General features: G+C 34.5%; 1 protein-coding gene across 1 annotated transcript in view; it reads right to left on the minus strand.

The window, feature by feature from the left end:
* LOC107730200 (proton-coupled folate transporter) overlaps window positions 1–19932 on the minus strand; it is a 38430-nt gene that overhangs the window by 7279 nt on the left and 11219 nt on the right. The window contains exons 4-6 of the mRNA XM_016540956.1: window positions 17335–17473; window positions 14444–14527; window positions 8857–9013 (exon numbers count right to left, since the gene is read on the minus strand). Coding sequence (XP_016396442.1) covers window positions 8857–9013; window positions 14444–14527; window positions 17335–17473 — 380 coding nt within the window. The remainder of the gene's footprint in view (window positions 1–8856; window positions 9014–14443; window positions 14528–17334; window positions 17474–19932) is intronic.

The raw sequence follows: 19932 nt of genomic DNA on the forward strand, positions 1-19932 counted from the left end.
ATATATATAATCATAGCAATTTTAATTAATTTAATATTATGCATTAAATTAAAGGTAATTAAATTTAGCATATTTGCAAATCTAACTTGCATGCAACTCGATTAGTCTTTGTAAATAATTATAAATAATATTTGTTAACAACAACAACAATAATAACAAAGCAGCAATAATAATCAATAATAATAATAACAAAATTACTATGTAATTATTAAGTTACATGCAAATTATTAAATGAATAATTATTCAATTAAATGACATTAAGCTAAAATTATTTTATTTTATTTTTGCACATTTGGAATATTAAATGTAAGTTTTAAATTGTAGCCTGTGTGGTTTCACAGTTTTGCTTCAGTTCACAGGTTCATTTAAGGCACTGGGCCACAACCTAGACCTGCAAAACTGCCATGCTGTTGTTTTGGCTGAGAAAAAAAACATAATTATTCATGATGAAAATAGAACAGGAGTTGAAACAACAAACAAAGTCTCGGGGGTCTTGCATATTTAAAGGCAGCCATGCAAAAGACCTCCTCTCTGCATTCAAAACTGCGCATACGCATCCAATAAAGTCAAGAGTCATCAAACATTAATCTTAACACTCTGCAATATGAAATGAATTTCGTGACATGAAAAAAATGGGCGCTTTACAAAACCTGAGGTGCAGATGTCAAAGCAGTGTATATTTTGGCCACGGCACTCACAAATCTCTTTTATAATCTCCAGACTGGAACTCTCCGTCATTATAGATTCACAGTGCAAAGCAACACTCATTTTCATGGTGCCGCCATGGTAACCAGACACACAATTTACTCCAAGGATCTCAACACTGTACTTCCCTCTAGGCTAACGCCAATACACATTTCTTCAGTAGAGCCAATAAATAAATAAACAATTAAAACCAGAGGAATGTATTGACCAACTGCCACGCACATTTTAGCTTCAAGCTCTGCAATAAAGGTCTAGCTTGAGTTGTGGATTTGTTTTCATCGGAAAACAGAATAAATCCACTTTAAATGATCACAAGAGGTTTAGCAATACTCTGTGTACAGATTTAAATGTCAGTCATGTCTACCTGAAACTGCATCATGCCGCTGCCTATAGTATAGTTATACTGTAGTATTATTTTAACAGACAATGTAGACATGTACACTACTGTTCAAATGTCTGGGATCAGCCATGTTTGTCTTTATTAATTAATTTATTTGTTTATTTAATGAAAAAAACACACCCACACTTCATTGTGCAGCACAATATTTTTCAACTACTACTACTGCTACTACTAGTAATAATAATAATACATTTGAAATATTTCAGCAAATCAGCATATTAAAATGATTTCTGAAGGATCATGTGACACTGAAGACTGGAGTAATGATGCTGAAAATTCACTTTTGCATCAAAGGAATATAATTACATTTTAAAAGATATTAAAATGGAAAACTGTTTTTTTAATGGTAATAATATTACTTTAAATGTAATAATATTACTATTTTACTGTATTTTTGATCAAATAAAAGACTTAAAAAAGAATAAAAAACATTTAAATATTGTACAGACCCCAGAATTTTGATCAGTCATGTTTGCACACATACACACACACACACACACACTCACATCTGGTTTTCTATCCTTGTGGGTACTCTCCATAGGCGTAATGCTTTTTCTACTGTACAGACCGTATTTTCTATTGCCCTACACCTAAACCTACCCCTTACAGCAAACTTTCTGCATTTTTAGATTTTCAAAAAAACTTAATTCTGTATGATTTATTAGCTTGTTTACCCGTGGGGACCTCAATTTAGGTCCCCACCGTGACATGAGTCCCCGTGAGTCTGTGTGTATTCAGGTTTAAGTCCCCACCAGAATAGAAAAACAGGTACACACACACACAAACACACACACACACGCACACACACACCTTTGTCTGAATGAAGTGTGAAAATCTATTCTTCTTGCACCTCTCTAAAATACAAATGTGAGAAAAAAGGCTTTCCACCGGTTTTTACCTGGATGAGCAGCAAAACATCTTCAGCAAGTGCTAAATTCTTAATGAGTTTTACCTCATCTGTGTTACGGATGACTGAAAAACTCCATAAACACCTTGCCACATTATAGTGCAACGACTCGGTTACATATGGTAACCCTCGTTCCCTGAAGGAGGGAACGGAGACGTCACGTCGGATGACCGACGCCCGAAAATATACATATATTTACAATATATACAATAACCTCATTGGTTCTTGCATGTAAAGCATTCATATTTGATGAGCTTCATATGTGTGCATTGATCAATGTTTATATGTGACAACTGGCCTAGATTAAATCTGTTCACCATATAAAGTGATCGGGTCTCTTCAGAAAACTTGAGCCGCTCGATTCAAATTGATTACATAATGAACTAATGTCTTTATGACCTTTCTGAAGCTTGAAATTTTTAGTTGCATGAACTTTCTACCGATAGACAAAAATAATGTGAGAATATTAAAAATATCTTTGTTTGTGTTAGCAAGATAAATGAAAGCCTTATGGCTTATGTGGATGGATGATCTTGTAAGTAAATGATAAAAGACTTTTCATTTTTGGTTGAACTAACCCTTTAAAAAGGTTTTTGTAGCGTCATGCTTTAAAACCCTTTTTTATTATTATTATTTCAAAGAATGTCCATTTTGTATTTCCATGTTCCTCAAGTAATACATCAGTCCTACATCAAATGGCACACCTGCAGTCTTGCCGACTTGAAATGGCCTTCTGCAACCAAACAGTCTATGCGGCATTACGTCACCAAAGCAAGGACCCCGAGAAGGCTTATAGGGCGACGGGGCCATTGTGTGGTTTTTATTATTTATAAAATCCAACCTCGTTTTGCATCGTCATTAAGTCACGTGCCACCGGTGTAAACACTCTCTCTAAACAGTACAGCTCTAGTTACGGTGTTTGAGCAGATATAATCACATTCGAAATCCTGAATATGAGGCCAGAGATGAAGGGGAAAGAAAGAGGGCCTAAGCGCTTAAATACAAAAAAAGACTGTTTGAAGTTAGATTTTAACAGACAAGCCCTTCATAGTCCCGGTAATTGTGGAGCGTAATGAGAGAGAGGCTTTGATGGATGGATTAAGACCGGTCTTAAGTCTGCAGTCTCCAGAGTCCCTGTGTAAACTCTGATTTGAGTCAGTGGCACCACAGAGGAATATGTTGTTTCCTAAATTAAATAATTTGACTACATAATGTCATTGTATTAATGTCAAAGAAATTAATTAAAATATGACCTGGAAAATATTTACTGTATCTTAAATATACTTGATATGTCTTAAGATATAAGATCCTAGTTAGATTTTCATTTGTATCATTTGTATTGCACTTAAACCTTTTTTTTTTTCATAAAAACACTCTCTCTAAACAGTACAGCTCAAGTTATGGTGTTTGAGCAGATATAATCACATTCGAAGTCCTGAATATGAGGCCAGAGATGAAGGGGAAAGAAAGAGGGCCTAAGCGCTTAAATACAAAAAAAGACTGTTTGAAGTTAGATTTTAACAGACAAGCCCTTCATAGTCCCGGTAATTGTGGAGCGTAATGAGAGAGAGGCTTTGATGGATGGATTAAGACCGGTCTTAAGTCTGCAGTCTCCAGAGTCCCTGTGTAAACTCTGATTTGAGTCAGTGGCACCACAGAGGCAGACTGCTCTTACTCACCTACCCGGACTCTGTCATTACTTTTTCTTTTATTTCTCCTCAGACTCATCAATAGGGTCAGGTATCATACACTCTGCAATTCCTCGTGTCCTGTGTGCACAAGCACACACACGTGAAATAGAAACATCCCTGAAGGCTGAGATGGAGCAGTGGTGAAGCTCTTGGCACTGATGACAATGAACAAAATAACTAGTGGTTAGTCACGTTTCACATTTGTTTTCTCTGAAAAGCTTTTTCATGTTGATAAGAGTGGAATTATGTAGTGCAGGGATGTTCAAACCCACACCGTTCAGGCATTTATCCACCCAGGCTCATTGGAAAAAGTGGCTGTTGTGACATTCTGCAAAATGATTGTGTTGCGTCTTGCACATTTTGCTGCACTTTCAAAGTGAAATGCGCGGTGAGTGGCACTAAAAGCGTGCTGTTTTTTTTTTTTTTATGGAAGTTTGGAAATGTAATGTCCGATGAGTGGCGTTAAAAGGTAACTGTTCTATCGCGATTGAAAATAACTTACACTAAACCCTACCTTGAACCTAACCAATATTATTAACAAAAGCAAATGTGAAATGGAAACACATTTGCTGAAGCAACCATGCCATTTTAGCTTTAGCTTCAAGTTTTTGTGCTATTTTATCAAGTGTTGTGACTGTTGTGATTTCACATGACTCGAATCTGAGCTTTCCGCATAGCAAGTGCACTACCAGGTGAGCTACTGAGCAAGTTTACTTTGTCTGAAAGAAAGTCCACATATACTACAGTTTAAAGATTTAGGATTAGCAAGATTTTAAAGCCTAAAAAAAATGTAAGCCTTACATATGAATTTTACATATGTGATGCATATGTTGAAATGTATCAGTTATACAAATTATGCACTATGGTAAATGCGTTTGGGTATAAAGAACTGGTTCCATTTTAGAACCGTTTCCACATTTTCATGATTCAATAAGATACACATTTCAATTCCACTTATTAATTCCTGTGTGCACATTTTAATGTGAACATTGAAGCGCAAGAAGATGCGAAAGAGAACTCAATTCAGCACTCGTGCACTGTTTTCATGCTGCATAAAAATCCAAAAGATGCACACAAAAAGCCGCCTCTCATATAGTACTCAAATACTGAATTGAGTTCTCGTTTGCATCTTCTTGTGCTTAAACGGGCAAATACACACAAAATTATTTCCAAAGATCTGCATCCATGCAGTCTTAAAATGACAGCAGCCTAATAAACGTGCTGTGTCATTAATGCTAATCATAAAACAAAAGTAAATCACTCACTGATCTTGAGTGAATGACTTTTGTAACTTTAATGAGGATTAATCAAATTTTTATTTATAAAAAGAAAACCTTCGCCTTGCTTATTTACATTTGATTACATTTGATTTCAATTTCTGTATCTGAACTTTGTTCAGTTGTATTCATCTTTTCTTTTAAATGTTCTTATTTTATTACTGACTGTATACTTCTTAATAATAATGTTTGAAATGTATATTTTGCTGTGGTAATTTGTGTTCTGTAGTGTTCTGTAGGCTGTTGGTTTTGCTCATGGTGTTTAGCTGCAACAGAAAGTTTTGCAAAAAGACAGAATATATGTTTGATATCTAAATGTTTTTTTTTTTGTTTTTTTTTACCTTGTTGAAATTGAAACTGGAAATTGATAAGAATCGGAATCGATAAGCAAAATTGGTATTGGAATCAGAATCGATAAAAGTGTTTTGAGGTCAAACATTTTGTGCAAGGAACCACACAAAATAATTATTTATTAATCAATAATCTGCCCCTTTAATTTTGTGTGAAAAGGGAAAAAAAAATTTTTTTCCACTAATATTAATTTCAGCTGGAAACAGCCGTGGATTGTATGGACTGTATAAGTATGTTTTTGTTAGTTTGCAAAAATGTAGGTAGAGATGCATGCTTTTCCAATGAGCGTATATTGCGTTTATGGGTGCTGTTCTCAAATTCACTCGACGCAAATGAAAAAGCCAAACGTCAAAGGGTGTAATTTGAGTTTTCACGAGACGGCCTGCAATTTCTGATTTGACACGTATCATTTCCTAGCAGGATAATGGATTAAGTATGGATTAAGGACCGTATGTCTTCCTCTGAATTGCACAGGTTTAATAGCGGGCTGCTCGGGACGCAGAGGAGACTGCACGACCCTGAGCGGGCACTGCCTCCGGGAACAGCCCATTAGTGGTGTAATTACAGCCTGGGTGTGATAACCATACTACACTTCACTACCCACCACACACAGACTTTATTGCAGGTGTACATTACTTAATGCCTTCATTACCTAAGACAATCACTTAATTATATAGTCTGAGGAAGAACATCAAATGCACGTCAGAATCAATTTGAAGGCTGATAATGGAGGTGGTAGAGCTGTTTATTGCCGACCTGACAAGTGCGTCAGTTAGATCAAAGCTTTTCAGGGAACCCCTTGAAAGGGCTATTACTGTGATTACACATAGCAGGTTATCTTTTTGGATCAATGAGCTAAAGATACTAGAGATAAAATGAATGCCGCCTAAACTCACAAATTTCATTGGAATAGTTTTGCTTTTGGGTGACACTGGATGAATATGTTACTGTCTCATACCATTTATTTCATTTTTCTTGTCAAATGTTTATAAGAAGGAGAATTTTAAATGAAATTGATATCATAATTCACAGTTTAGGCCTGGTAAGATTTTTCCGTGGTTTTGTGAAGAAGTCTTTTATGCTCACCAAGGCTGCATTTATCAAAAATACATTAAAAAAACAATAATATTATAACAATTTAAAATAATTGTAATATTACTCCAGTCTTCAGTGTCACATGATCCTTCAGAAATCATTCTAATATGCTGATTTGCTGCTCAAGAAACATTTCATATTTCTATAAATGGTTGTTCACCTTAATATTTTTTTGTGGGAAACAAGATGCATTTTTAAGACTCCTCGATAAATAAAAAGTTCAAAAGAACAGCATTTAGAAATATTTACTGAAATATAAATATAAATATTTCAATTATTTCAGTTATCAGACAATTTCAGTTGTCAATTTAATGAATCCTTGCTAAATGAAAGTATTAACTTGTACACACCCTTGTGTCATTGAAAACCTTTAAGGTATTTTGAGTCCAGACAATAGTGGATACCATTGACTACATTTACATTTATACAATTTGCTGATATTTATTTGCATTAAACGTATACATTGCATCACTCCATGCACTTCCTAGAAATTGGGCCAATGACCTTGGTGTTGCTAGCACCATGCTCTAATGTAACATAATGTAGTCCAGTTGAGTCAGACATAGTAATGTGTTTTGGTAGAAGTTGCCCATCTGTCCATTTAATGGCAAATGGGAAGACCATTATATAAAGAGCATTTATCAAGAGCCATCACATTATAGCAGTGCATGTTATTGTAGAGCGGTGCTCTGTTTTGTTAGAATAGCATGTTTAATTAACAAACAGACATTTCATTCCACAGTCTGAGGTCCTCGAAAAAGCACAAACTCCAGCGTAGCCACACTGACCTCCCTTAAAAGTCTACAATACTGATGTTACCAAATGACCTTTAAAGAACTTTAAAGAACATTTATTTGAAAACATTAATCTACTATTTGAACCTAGACCTTAGTGGCTAGATTGAGTTTAGACGTCTAGTGCTCACATCACATGTGGAGAAGAGTAGAAATGTATTAAGATCCCTCTCTCACTATAAATGCTGAGGAATACGCAAGAGATGGATCAATATCTAATTTGCCATCCTCTGTATTTCTCCACATGACAAATGTAAGTACTTATGCTCATCTTCTCCGAATATATAAAAAATCTAAACCAATGGAGATGCAGACATACTTCAAAGTAAAACACATTAGACCTATTATATATGTGGTTCGTAAGTAGCATACAGTATTGACAAGAACTTTGCATTAAAAGGTCACATCAGTTACCTTGAAAGTTCAATTATTTTGTGAACTCAACCTTTTGCTTTTAAAATCTTAATCTTGAAGCACAACTAGTTCAAAACCACTGGGAAGTACTACTAAACCATAGAGGACCATAATGGCCCAACTTAATCACAAGGCCTGGGATGCTTCCCCTCATTTGGTATGAAGTATGTTTTTGAAACACAATACGGTTTATGTGAGTATCTTATTAACCAGCTATTAAAATAAACATTAGTTTTAAACTATGGCTCCACTTGGTATTACCTCAAAAGGAATATGTAATGCAATTATCCCAGACACTAAGCAAGCAATTAACATTAAAATTGGACAATAATGTGACCTCATTTGATCAAAAGAGTTGCCATGCCAACAATCACACTGTATATCTGAGGCACTGTTGTGAATTGTGGAAGAGAAAAATAGGAGAACACTGATCATGACATTTAATTGAAAAACAAATTAGCCAGTAATGAATATAATTATTATTAATATAATGTAACTAGATTACATCTGCTCAACTTAAAACGTATGTACGCATTTATGTATGCTTTTAAATATGTGAGAAGGAGAGCTTCTCCAACTGTGTCTTGGTTCCTCCCAAACGTTCCTCATCTATTTAAATATCTTAGGGAGTTTTAGCTTGCCAATGTCGAGTTGGCTTGCTCACTGGGGGTTTAAGGCACTATTCTTTGTAAAGCTGCTTTTTGAACAATAAGTATTGTGAAAAGCTCTATACAAATACATTGAATAGAGGTGTTCAGTTTGTAGCACTAATACCCAGAAGAGAATTAGCATTTTTGAGCCATATGGGTTCTCCCAGGAATTTCTAATGGGCTTTTAGAGCAGCAGTCTGTGGATAACATTACCTGAAGAGTCCTGTTTTGTTCTGCAACATAAATTACACACAGTCACACCTCAGATAATATTCTGAAACTGTTGTGTGGTGTACAATGATTTCATGCTAGATATTGCAACAGCCACGACTCGTTTACTTCAGGAATAGTTAGCAAGTTGGATGCAGCATGACTGTGCAGTTAGGTTTATTTCATCTTTTCCTTTTTTTTTCGCCAGCACTACTAAAATTTAAAGCACACAGATTATAAATTTACATTAAAGTATGACTGTGTGTAACTTATGTTGTAGAACAAAACATTAAAGTCTCTTAAAGTAATAATCACATCTTATTTTATAAAACTTTAGAAATTCCTTTAGAAATTAGGCTTACTGCAAGAGAATGAGCACGATGAGCATGAAGACGGCCATGATGATGAAGGGCATCCCGGGGAAGGTAGGCAGGGTCAGGGGGTACAGCCCGTTAAAGATCGTTGCAGCAATAAGGATGCAGGCCGCTTCCACTGAGGCCGCGAAGGAGAACATGGCACCTGAGGACATCAACATTTAAGTCAATAAAGACGTGAAACAGACATCCAGAGAAATTCAGCTGAACCAGGCTTAGTGTGCTAGTGAGAAATACATTTTAGTGAATTACGTTTTTATGTGATTAAGACATTATTATTTGTATTTTATTTATTTACTTGTTTATTTTTTGTAACAGTAAAATGTTACAATTAGCTTGCTGGTTCAACATATAAAGAAAATTGACTATTTATAACTTTTATAACATGAATGGAAAATCACAACAGACACAAAAAAGCTGTCATAAATATTTATATCATTATTAATTATTACTATTATTTTTTTTTTAAATCTTACATGTTGTTCAGCAAAAACAAAACTGTTTGTGCTGTAGTCATTTGTACTCATTAATTTAGTTTATGGGACAAAGAAAGTTTTCTTTACACTAAAACAAACACTACAACAAACTTCTGTTAAATGTTGTCCATATTTAAAATTGATACATTTGACAGCCAGTTTTATCCAAATTAACTGACGGTGCTTCAAAATCTACATGTTGGCTATATCGGAGGTCCCATTGGACAATGGACTGTGATAACACATTTCCACAGATATTAACATCATAAATCTTGTATTATCAAAAATAATAAAGAATAATAATAATGATAATAACAATGTACATTTATAACTCCTTGTGTTTTTACAGTGACGTTAAATTAAAGAAACTAGTCACTGCGTGAGTGTGACCTCTTTCTCTCTTCTGACCAAAATAATCAATTTTTCAATATTTTTTCCTCCTTTTGTAATACGCTAATTTTTTCTTTTTTTTTTTCTTTTGCTATATTTGTTGTACTTTTCTGTCATTACCATAGAAGTTACCCATCTTTGCTGACTTCTGCTTCTGAGAACCTGAGAAATATGTAAACGGTCCATGGAAAATAATAAAGAGCCTTTAAAGCCTGAGGGGAGGGAAAATGTTTTGTTGGAGGTATTTTTTAATTAATTTATTTTAGTACATTTATTTTATTTGAAATAAACAAACAAACAAACAAATAAATGGGTCCCACTTTATATTAAGTGGTCTTAACTACTATGTACTTACATTTAAATTAATCACTTGGTAGTACAATGCACTTATTATGTACTTACATGTTTTTACAATGTACTTAAATACCTGCATGTAATTACATCTGTAATTAATTCCAGTAATAACATTCATAATTACACTGTTGACCATCCCTTACACCTAAACCCACCCTGGTGCTCCTCATTTGGGAGTCACATCTTCATGGTCAAAAGTGTGACACCTGAAATGTAACTTTTTTTCGCCCCAGTAAAATCAATTTAATGTATTTTTGTTCAATAATATATATATATATTTTTTTTTTGTATTTTGAGATAATTTCATGGCACTAATTAATATTTATGCAATAATCATGATGAATTTCTGCCCACTGAAAATAATACAAATTTGTAAAAAATATATTTTTATATTACTTTTCAATGAATGCAGTATTTTATGTTAAAATAGAGTCAATGCCTTTAAAATCCCATTTTTGAAGCCAGATTAGTGCCATCTGGTGGGAGTAAAATAAGAAAACATCTGCAATTCCATGGTTTAGCCCATATATTCCTATATAGCTCTATATAAAAGGCCTATAAATTCTCTAATTGTTTTTAGACATAAATACTTATTTTTATTAAGTTGTGGGTTTGGATATATATTTAGACATTCTCAAAGGCAACTTAGTGTAAAGGTTTAGATTTTTTTTTTTTTGAAATGTTGATTTGAAGTGTCAGTTTTTGAATTATTATTACTACAGTCATACCTGAATACAGAGAAAGCATTTTGTTACACAAAACATTAAAATTCTATAAAAATGTAACAAAAATGAACAGAAATGTTTAATCAGAGCTTAATCCTTCTGGGTTTGATCTGATTTCAACCTCTTATTTCAGTTTTCTGACTCGTTTTGGCTATATGTTAATAGCCATACCAGTTCATTTGAGTGTGTATAATTGTGTATGTTTGTGTGTGTGTCTGTGATTGTGTGTAAGTGAGTGTGTGTTTGAGTGAGTGTGTCTGTTTTGCGCTCTTGATGTTTTAGAGTGTAACCCCTTCCTTGCTGTCCACTTTGTTACTGCATTGTAGTTGAATTATTGCTTTTATTTTACATATTTGCTGTGTTACAGTCACACCAGTTCATAGGTGTGTGTGTGTGTATAAGTGTGTGTGTATGCGTGTGTGTGTGTGAGTGGATGTGTTGGTTTTGCACTCTTGATGTTTTAGAGTTTCACCCTGTCATTGCTGTGTACTTTTTTGTGTCAGATTTGTAGATTGTACACACAAAACTTCTCAGAATATTTGTGTTTTTGTCGATTTCCCATTAATTTCCTATGGTCGGTCATTTTTGACCGAAGACCACAAGTGTGACTATTTTTTTTTACGACCACTTAGTCTGCTTGAATCATGCCCTCAATTTTTTTGTGTGTTCACATTCCAAATGCCATAAAAGTCACCAAGTTTCGTACCATTCTGATGAAGCTGTGATTTTAAAAAATTCAAAAAATAAATTATTTGGTCAAAAGTGACCGAAGAGCACCAGAGGGTTTTAAACGTACCCATACCACCAAACCTGTCCCTAACCTTACCCATATCCCACCTCAATAGCAGCAAAAGTGTTTTGCAATACAATATGAACACAATGTACAATGTATTTATTTTTTATTCAAGTACATAGTAGTTAAGGCCACTTAATATAAAGTGGGACCAATAAATGAATACATAGTGGAGCCCAGCATTTACCCCCTAAATTAAAAACATGTGTTTCTAATAAAGATATCTGAAACATTGTGGATAAAGCTAGCGTCGTTTCATTAATATGCCATGGATGCACCTGAAATTCATAACCTATGATTTTATCTGAATGAAAGAATAATAGCCGTAGAAACTGAGGTCTGTGCAGTAGATCGTTGGCATAAATAATGGTTTGATCCACTTTGATAAAATATCTCCGTGAGCTACACTGAACTTCGTGACTGCTCTGACTAACTGGAGCAGAATGAGTCGCGGAGCATCAGGGCAGCCCGTAAGTGCCTGGAACATGCAATACGTATTGATCTTCACCGGAGCTGGAAGTCGTGTGAGTGCCCTGGAATGACTAGAAACTGCAATAGAGTCAGTGACACATGCAATCTGAGACACAAGCCGAGGAAACGGCTGTCAAAGTGGAGAGAGGCGGCTTGCACAGTGAAAACAGTGCATTTACGGATGGGAATGGCCTGTCATCACTGTGTCCTTTCACAGTTGTATCACTCTTGCATCAACAGGAAAATAAATAAAAGTAATGGGAAGAAAGATGTTTGTGTCCACAGACTAAATGGATATTTCTTTTCGGTTTGGCTTTCAGCTGCACGCTGCGTGAGTAGTGTAAACAAGCCGGGGTGGATATATGAATATGAAAGTGTATTCAAGATGTTGTTTGTTGTTGCTCTGTTCCTCCTGCATTGTTTTCCACTTAGCCGAGTTTGATAATTCTATGATATTCTTGAGAAAGCCGGTGTTCAGTTCCCCGGTTAATTATGCATACTGCGGCGCCTCTCATTAAGGATTTGTGAAAGGACAATGGAGATTAAATCTTGGGTTTTTAGCTACGTTATCAGGCAGAAACAAATGTCAAAGAAAGTAAAGATTTAAAAGAAAGGCATGACTCAAGTCTATTTGTCATATGAAGGTCAAAACACTTTGCAGTTTCCTCAGGATATTTCAGCTCATTTGTGGGCTTGTAGAACAAACAGGGAGAAGAAAGGGATGCTGTGATGTACACATTACTCAATGCAATAAACTCTAATAAAAACACACAGGGATGGTTTCAGATGATAATACCATGGTACTGAATGATTACTACTGTATATTCATGGTATTCCCTCTAAGATTCAGAACAACTGAATTTATTTGTATAGGCTTTTTTTTTTAAATAACTCATACAGTTTCAAAGCAACTTTACAAATAATAGAGGTTTTTACTTATTATGGTACATGTACAAAAACATGGTATTACTATGGTATCTATTCTGCAAATACATACATGCATGCATACACACATATTTAACCATGATACCATAACAAACAAATTAGTATTACCATGGCATCTCCCTTATGAAAATTACCCTAATATCATAAAACGTCTCGGTTACGTATGGTAACCCTCGTTCCCTGAAGGAGGGAACGGAGACGTCACGTCGGATGACCGACGAAATTGGGATCTCGCTTAGAGGGACCAATCTACTTCGAGTGTAAACTAAACGAGCCAATGCACATTGGCATGCGATTATTGCATCCAGCTGCTGCTGATCACAGCGTGAGTATAAGTAGGCAGCAGATGCACCGCATATTCAGGTTTTCGCTGAGGAGCCGAGACGGTGACCCGGCCGTTTAGTTTACACTCGAAGTAGATTGGTCCCTCTAAGCGAGATCCCAATTTCGTCGGTCATCCGACGTGACGTCGAGAGTGACCGACTGAAAGGGAACTGCTTTGTTTTTAAATTTTGGGAGCTTTATTATGATTTTAGTTACCATAGTTTTAATACAAATGTCACTGTTTAAATGTAGTTATGGTAGTAAAACTATTTATTATAAACAAACAAACAAATAAAAATAAATAAATATTTTACTATGCTACATATCCATGAATATGTGCTATTACCATGGTATCCTATCCTAAAACCATGTTTGTTTGTTTATTTGTTTGTTTGTTTGTTTTTCAGATATTTTCTTACTATAGTTTTACTACAAATATCATGGTTAAAATATGGTCAATGTAGTAAAACAATTGTAAATTTGTGGTTGTTTTGGTTTTTATTATAAATACCATAGGTATTTTTCCCATTTAAGGACCATCCAAAAACCATGATTTTACTATTAATTTTACTATTATATCTATCCAAAAATTATGATTTTACCTTCCTGCCATGTCCAACAATTGTATTACCATGTCCATGGTATATATCTGAAAACCACAATTTTACCACAGTGTTTCTACAAAAAAAAAAAAAAAACATGATTTTACCAAGTTTGATTTTACAAGACACGTCTCTCTTATGGAAATTAACCATGTTGTTACTATTGTAAAATTGCAGTAACCAAGTTCATTGGCAGATTTAATTCTCATTTTTATTACAAAAGTTTAATTGTAAATATCATAGTTGAATATGGTAGTGAAAGGTTAAAGTATGGTAGTACAGTATATTACAGTAAGACAATAGTAAATATGTGGTTACTGTGGTCTTACTACAAACACCATTGGTTGATTTCCAAAAGGACTATCGAAAAACCATGATTTTATCATTCTGTTTTACCTACTGTGTCCAAAACCATGGACGTTCATAATCTTAGTACTTTATTTTTGTGGTGTCTCTCTCTTTCTCTCAATGAATTGTGAATTCATAACACAGTACCTTGTTCATCAGCTCCTACGATGGCAGAAGACAAAGAACGAATCACTGCTTGGCTGATACCAGATGGAGCGCCGACTACAGCAACTACAAAACCACAGGACAAACCAGTTCATAAAAGTGCTAAAATTAACAGTAAACAACTGTTATAGTCCTGCATAGGCCTACACTATATTAAGAAACATTGCTTAAAATTAAACATAGTGGTGAGACCAGAGGAATGCTAACCAGTTCTAAAATGTAAGTGAATCTAAATGGAATATTCAATAATTCATGAGCTTAATCTATATGTATGAAATTCTGCGAGGTAATTGTGATTACAAAGCATGGGCTTCTCCTAATGGCTCAGAATGTAAAGTCACTCGCTCGTCGCAGCCGCCTGATCATGCGTGATCAAGAAAAGCAGATCCTCAAAAGAACAAAAGATTTTCTGTATTTGCGTTGATGCGTATGTGGTGGGGTGTATGTGTGTGCACACGTATCCATGTGTTTTGTGTGTATGTGTCGGTTCTGCACACACCACACATGCGCTGTACTTTCAGAATGGAGGTTATGACTCCCGTGTGCCGCCACTGTGCCCCTCATTATCGCAGCCAACAGAAAAGACCAGCATGCAAATTCCACCCTCCCTGGCACTGACTATTCATCTGAGCCGCCACTCATCTCCCTTTAAAAGGCTTTCGTCTGCCACATCGATTAGAATAACAATTTCCACAACCATTTATTTAATTAACAGTATTAACGCCGATCCAGCTGTCTCTCCCTGAGAGTGGCCGTCTATGAAGGCCGGCACAATGTTATCATTACTTACCACTCTGAGAACACCTCTTTGGAGGTGGAGCCCCCACTGGAACAAGGCAAGGAGTTCAGACAGCAGTGAGGAATGAATGTGAACCATAAAAAGTCTGGTCAGGTAGACTGTTTTTCCAAAACATTTAGCCATTTGACTGTCTTGGTAAAACAGGCAGCTCAAGTGAAGACCGTCGGCCTCGAGTGGGAAACATTTGCTTTGTGCATGTCACATGCTGACAAAAGAAATCTACATTGTTTTAGGGAAGAGAGATGTGCTTTGATATGCTCGCTGACAGATTTGAAATAGGGTCAGTTGTGCTGTTTCTAACCATCCTAAAGTGTAAAACCTTCCCACGCTACCATGCGACAACATGACACATATCACTACCACAACAGTACTACCAAGTCAATGTCAAATCTAAAATTAAAAGTAAAATATTAAAAATTTAATTAAATAAAAAAATAACAAATTAATACAAATATTTTAAAAGACTTTGATATAGTGGAATATATATATATGTGTGTGTGTGTGTGTGTGTGTGTGTATATAACCTTTAAAACTATTTATTTTATTTTATTTTATTTTTTTTTTTTTTTTAATGTCTCTTACACACCAAGGATAAAAAATATAGTAAAATGGTAATGTTGTGAAATAGTTTTACAATTTTAAATAAATATTTTCTATTTAAACATGTTTTAAAAGCCATTACTCCAGTCTTCAGTCTCACGTGATACTTTAGATATCATTCTAATATGCTGATTTAATGTTCAAGAAATATTTCTTATTATTATCAAGGTTCAAAACTGCTGTTTAATATTGTCATGGACACCATCATACTTTTCCAGGATTATTTGAGGAATTGAAAGTACAGAATAATATTATTTGAAATTACAATTATTTGAAATTATTTGAAATTAAAGCTGCAGTCCGTAAGTTTTCCCTCTTTTTCACCATCTTTGTTTGAAAACCTGCAATTGCAGCTGTTTGCGGAATTATCTTCCTTGCATGTGTTGTGCGGCGGCACGGCTCCAGCGCGGATGAATCTAATGTTTTGAGGAGTATGTGTGGCAGTCAGTCACTGCACCGGTGTGGATATTCACTGTACTTCAGAATCACAGGTTCTAGCCTACGTCTTGGAATATATGACCCAAAAAAAGAATTTTCCCTGGATATTGGCATCTGAACAAGTAAGTAACAAGTCTGCCACGTTTGTTCTGACCAACTGAGGAAAAAAGCATTACAATAAATCGCGCTACCAATGGTGATTTAATCTAAATTAGCTCATATCACATCAAACCGTGCAAATCTAAGGCTATAGTTTTGAACACTGGCTGGTTTATCTACTTGCTCAAATATTGATTTCGGATCATTATCATTTTTAACCAAAACAAAGTTACGGACTACAGCTTTAAAATTAATTATAAAAATTATAAAATATATTATAAATGTATTTACTGTCGTACATCCCAAAAAAAAAAAGAAAAATTCTGCAGGGGTGTGAACGTCATGAACTGGTGTTCTTTGGATGCAGGATTCTTTTATGTCATCAAAAAACTCATCAATCCAAGGCTACGCATCGGTGCACATGTGTGTTGTTTTTAATGTTAAAGCCATGTGAATAAAGGCTTTTGACTTTTTCACAATATTTTCGAGTGCCTTGGATTTTGATTAATTTATTGTATCCTTGTTCAAAAAAAGTATTAATTTATTTTTTTAATCCTTCTGGGTGGTAGTGTAATATATAATACCATTTAATAATAATTATATTACAGTATTGAATTATATCACTTTCATAAACAAAAAGAACCAAGCAAAAACAAACAAATAAATAGCTTTTTTTTTTTACTTTATGTCAACAATAGCTTATCATAGAATATGTGTATTCAAGTCACTGTATGTATGAATTGCATATTTAATGCATTTTTTAATAAATTAATAGGTCTGGACAAAATAAATCACATCATTGACCCTACTGCATCATTAACTTGACATAATGGTTTTCTCGATCATTTTTCATGCACAATAACTTTGCAAGGAGCTTTATTATGTCAATATATCATTTATATAAATTATTTGAGTCATTTGAGTGATGGGAGCTTACCGAGGAAGACCATCCATGTGTTGCTTGCGAGGGCCAGTAGGACGTAAGAGGCGATTCTGGACAAAACGCTGAGTTTTGCTAATGGCATCTCCTTCATACACCTCATCAGCACAGGAAATAGACCCAGCAGACCAAAGCCCTGCCAGAGAGCAGCACAGCAGGTTAGAGCTGAAAAACCTTGCCAAGATGAAGAAAACTGCCATCATTTGGTTGAAGTTCAGTCCATTAAAACTTTTGTATTTAAGTGCCTTGAAAAAGAGCAAAGAGTGTAATGGAAGTTAAGTGGGGATCCATTATTATGTAATCTGCTATGGATCCATTGTTGGTTACCACAATTCATTTCACTTTAAGATCTATGTATAATTTAAAAATAGTTAAAATAAGGCTAAAAATTTTGAAAATATCTAAAACACACTGCATAAACCAAAATTTAAACCGTCGATCCATTTGGCTGCCATCTTGATAAATCTCTCTGCCATCTTTAAATAAGAAAAAGCCAGGTATATTAAATAAAATGTTTAATAAATTGAGCTTCTTTTGCTCAACAATATTTCTTTTAGTCTGGCCAAGATAATGCATATTCAAGAGTAGACAAACAGAAAAAGACCACTGACTCTTTTAATCTATAAAAATGCAGTCACATTAGTGTAATTTTCGCTGGAAAACTGGATCCATTGTCAAAAGTGTAGCGATGTAAACCCATTTCAAACCAAACGAATTTGACGAATTTGAACTAGATGTGAAATCTGTGCAGGAAAATATTCCGCCCTCATGCGAAATTCCCATGTGGATTACTATATATCAATTCGGAGTAGACGTCACAGTTACGTCACGTGCAGCTGCGTGCACATAGTGGTGGCAGAAAAACACTGGTAACAAGTGGAGGGAAATGAGTAAAATCCAAGGAATAAGAGGAAAAAAAAAAGGTTGTGCCTTTGTATGTCAGGATCGGAATACAAATAATTATTATAGAATACTGTCGTCAAAGATGCCATTTGAAACTAAACGCAGACGTTTAAACAGACAGACTATGGATGAAAACTGCTACGATTACTCTACTTTTAAAGCATAACTTTGATTTAAAGCATAACTTTGATGGTCTAAATATTCACATATACAGCTCATAGGGGACATATTGTATTAGTTACAGCATGAAATGCTATTTAAACATTATTTTGAAATATAAACTAAAATTTACCTTTATTCCATGGTTTCCATAGACTGCTACTTGAAACATTTTCTGCCACCAGATAGTCTCCGCCCACAAAAAAAATGTCATCACTGTCGACAAACACCAAATTGGTCTATAGAAATGACTGGATTTTGTCGGTAACAAATTTGCAGCATAACGGTAAATGTGGCTGCACCTTTGACTTTTCAAATGTGACTTTTATTCAATATGCGATTGACTTTTTTAAAGGTGGGACTTTCATTCATCCATCAAAAATTCAGTTGGTTAATTTAGCTGTAAATTGGGACTAGAGTAACCAACTAAACAATTTTTATGCATTTATGGCCTTTCATTTACAGCACAATGGCATTTTGGGGGTTTGAAAACGCCAACTTTTGAAAGTTTCAAAGTGCAAAACGATGCTGTTTCCATCTCTTTACCAAAGTGACATCACCATCTACTGGCTTGGCATACATAATACAGCATTTTAGTTGTTTTTACATTTTAAATTATAGTGGTGTGCAGTGTTCCCTAACTTGTAACTACAATGTAACTTTTCTCTATTGGCGGACATTTCGGCCACCTGAGCAAAAACATTCTTTATACCAGACCTGTACAGCACACACGCAAAAAAGTGTGTAACTTTTAACTTTAATGTGCTATTTATATTTCATTTGACCCTTGATGTAACTAAATTATGTAAATTTTAGGTTACCTGAGAAAACATTTTTTACAGTATATATAATACACTGCCGTTCAAAAATTTGGGAACAGTAAAGTTTTTTAAAGGGGTCCTATTATGCTCTTTTACAAAGTCTTGATATTGTTTTGGGGGTGTACTAGAACAGGCTCTCATACTAGGTTTTTCACATATTTTACATTATTACAACACCTCTCTCCCCAGTCTGGCATCAATGGATGAATAAAATATAATAAAATAATATTGTGAAATATTATTGCAATTTAAAATAAAATAAAAAATATTTTTTAATATACTTTAAAATATAATTTATTCCTGTGAAGCAAAGCTGAATTTTCAACATCATTACTCCAGTCTTTAGTGTCACACGATCCTTCAGAAATCATTCTAATATGCTGGTTTATAATCAGTGTTGGAAAGAGTTGTGCTGCTTAATATTTTTTGGAACCTGTGATATTTTTCCAGGATTCTTTGATAAATAAAAAGTTAAAAAGAACAGTGTTTATTAAAAATTTACATTTTGTGTTACAATATACACTACTATTCAAAAGTTTGGGGTCGGTACTTTTATATATATTTTTTTAATTAATACTTTTATTCAGCAAGGATGTGTTAAATGGACAAAAAGTGATAGTAAAGACTTATATTGTTAGAAAAGATTTCTATTTTGAATAAATACTGTTCTTTTTAACTTTTTATTAATCAAAGAATCAAAGAAAAAAGTATC

Source organism: Sinocyclocheilus rhinocerous, unplaced genomic scaffold (genome assembly GCF_001515625.1).
Source record: "Sinocyclocheilus rhinocerous isolate Xijiao unplaced genomic scaffold, SAMN03320098_v1.1 scaffold1419, whole genome shotgun sequence".
Lineage (NCBI taxonomy): Eukaryota > Metazoa > Chordata > Actinopteri > Cypriniformes > Cyprinidae > Sinocyclocheilus > Sinocyclocheilus rhinocerous.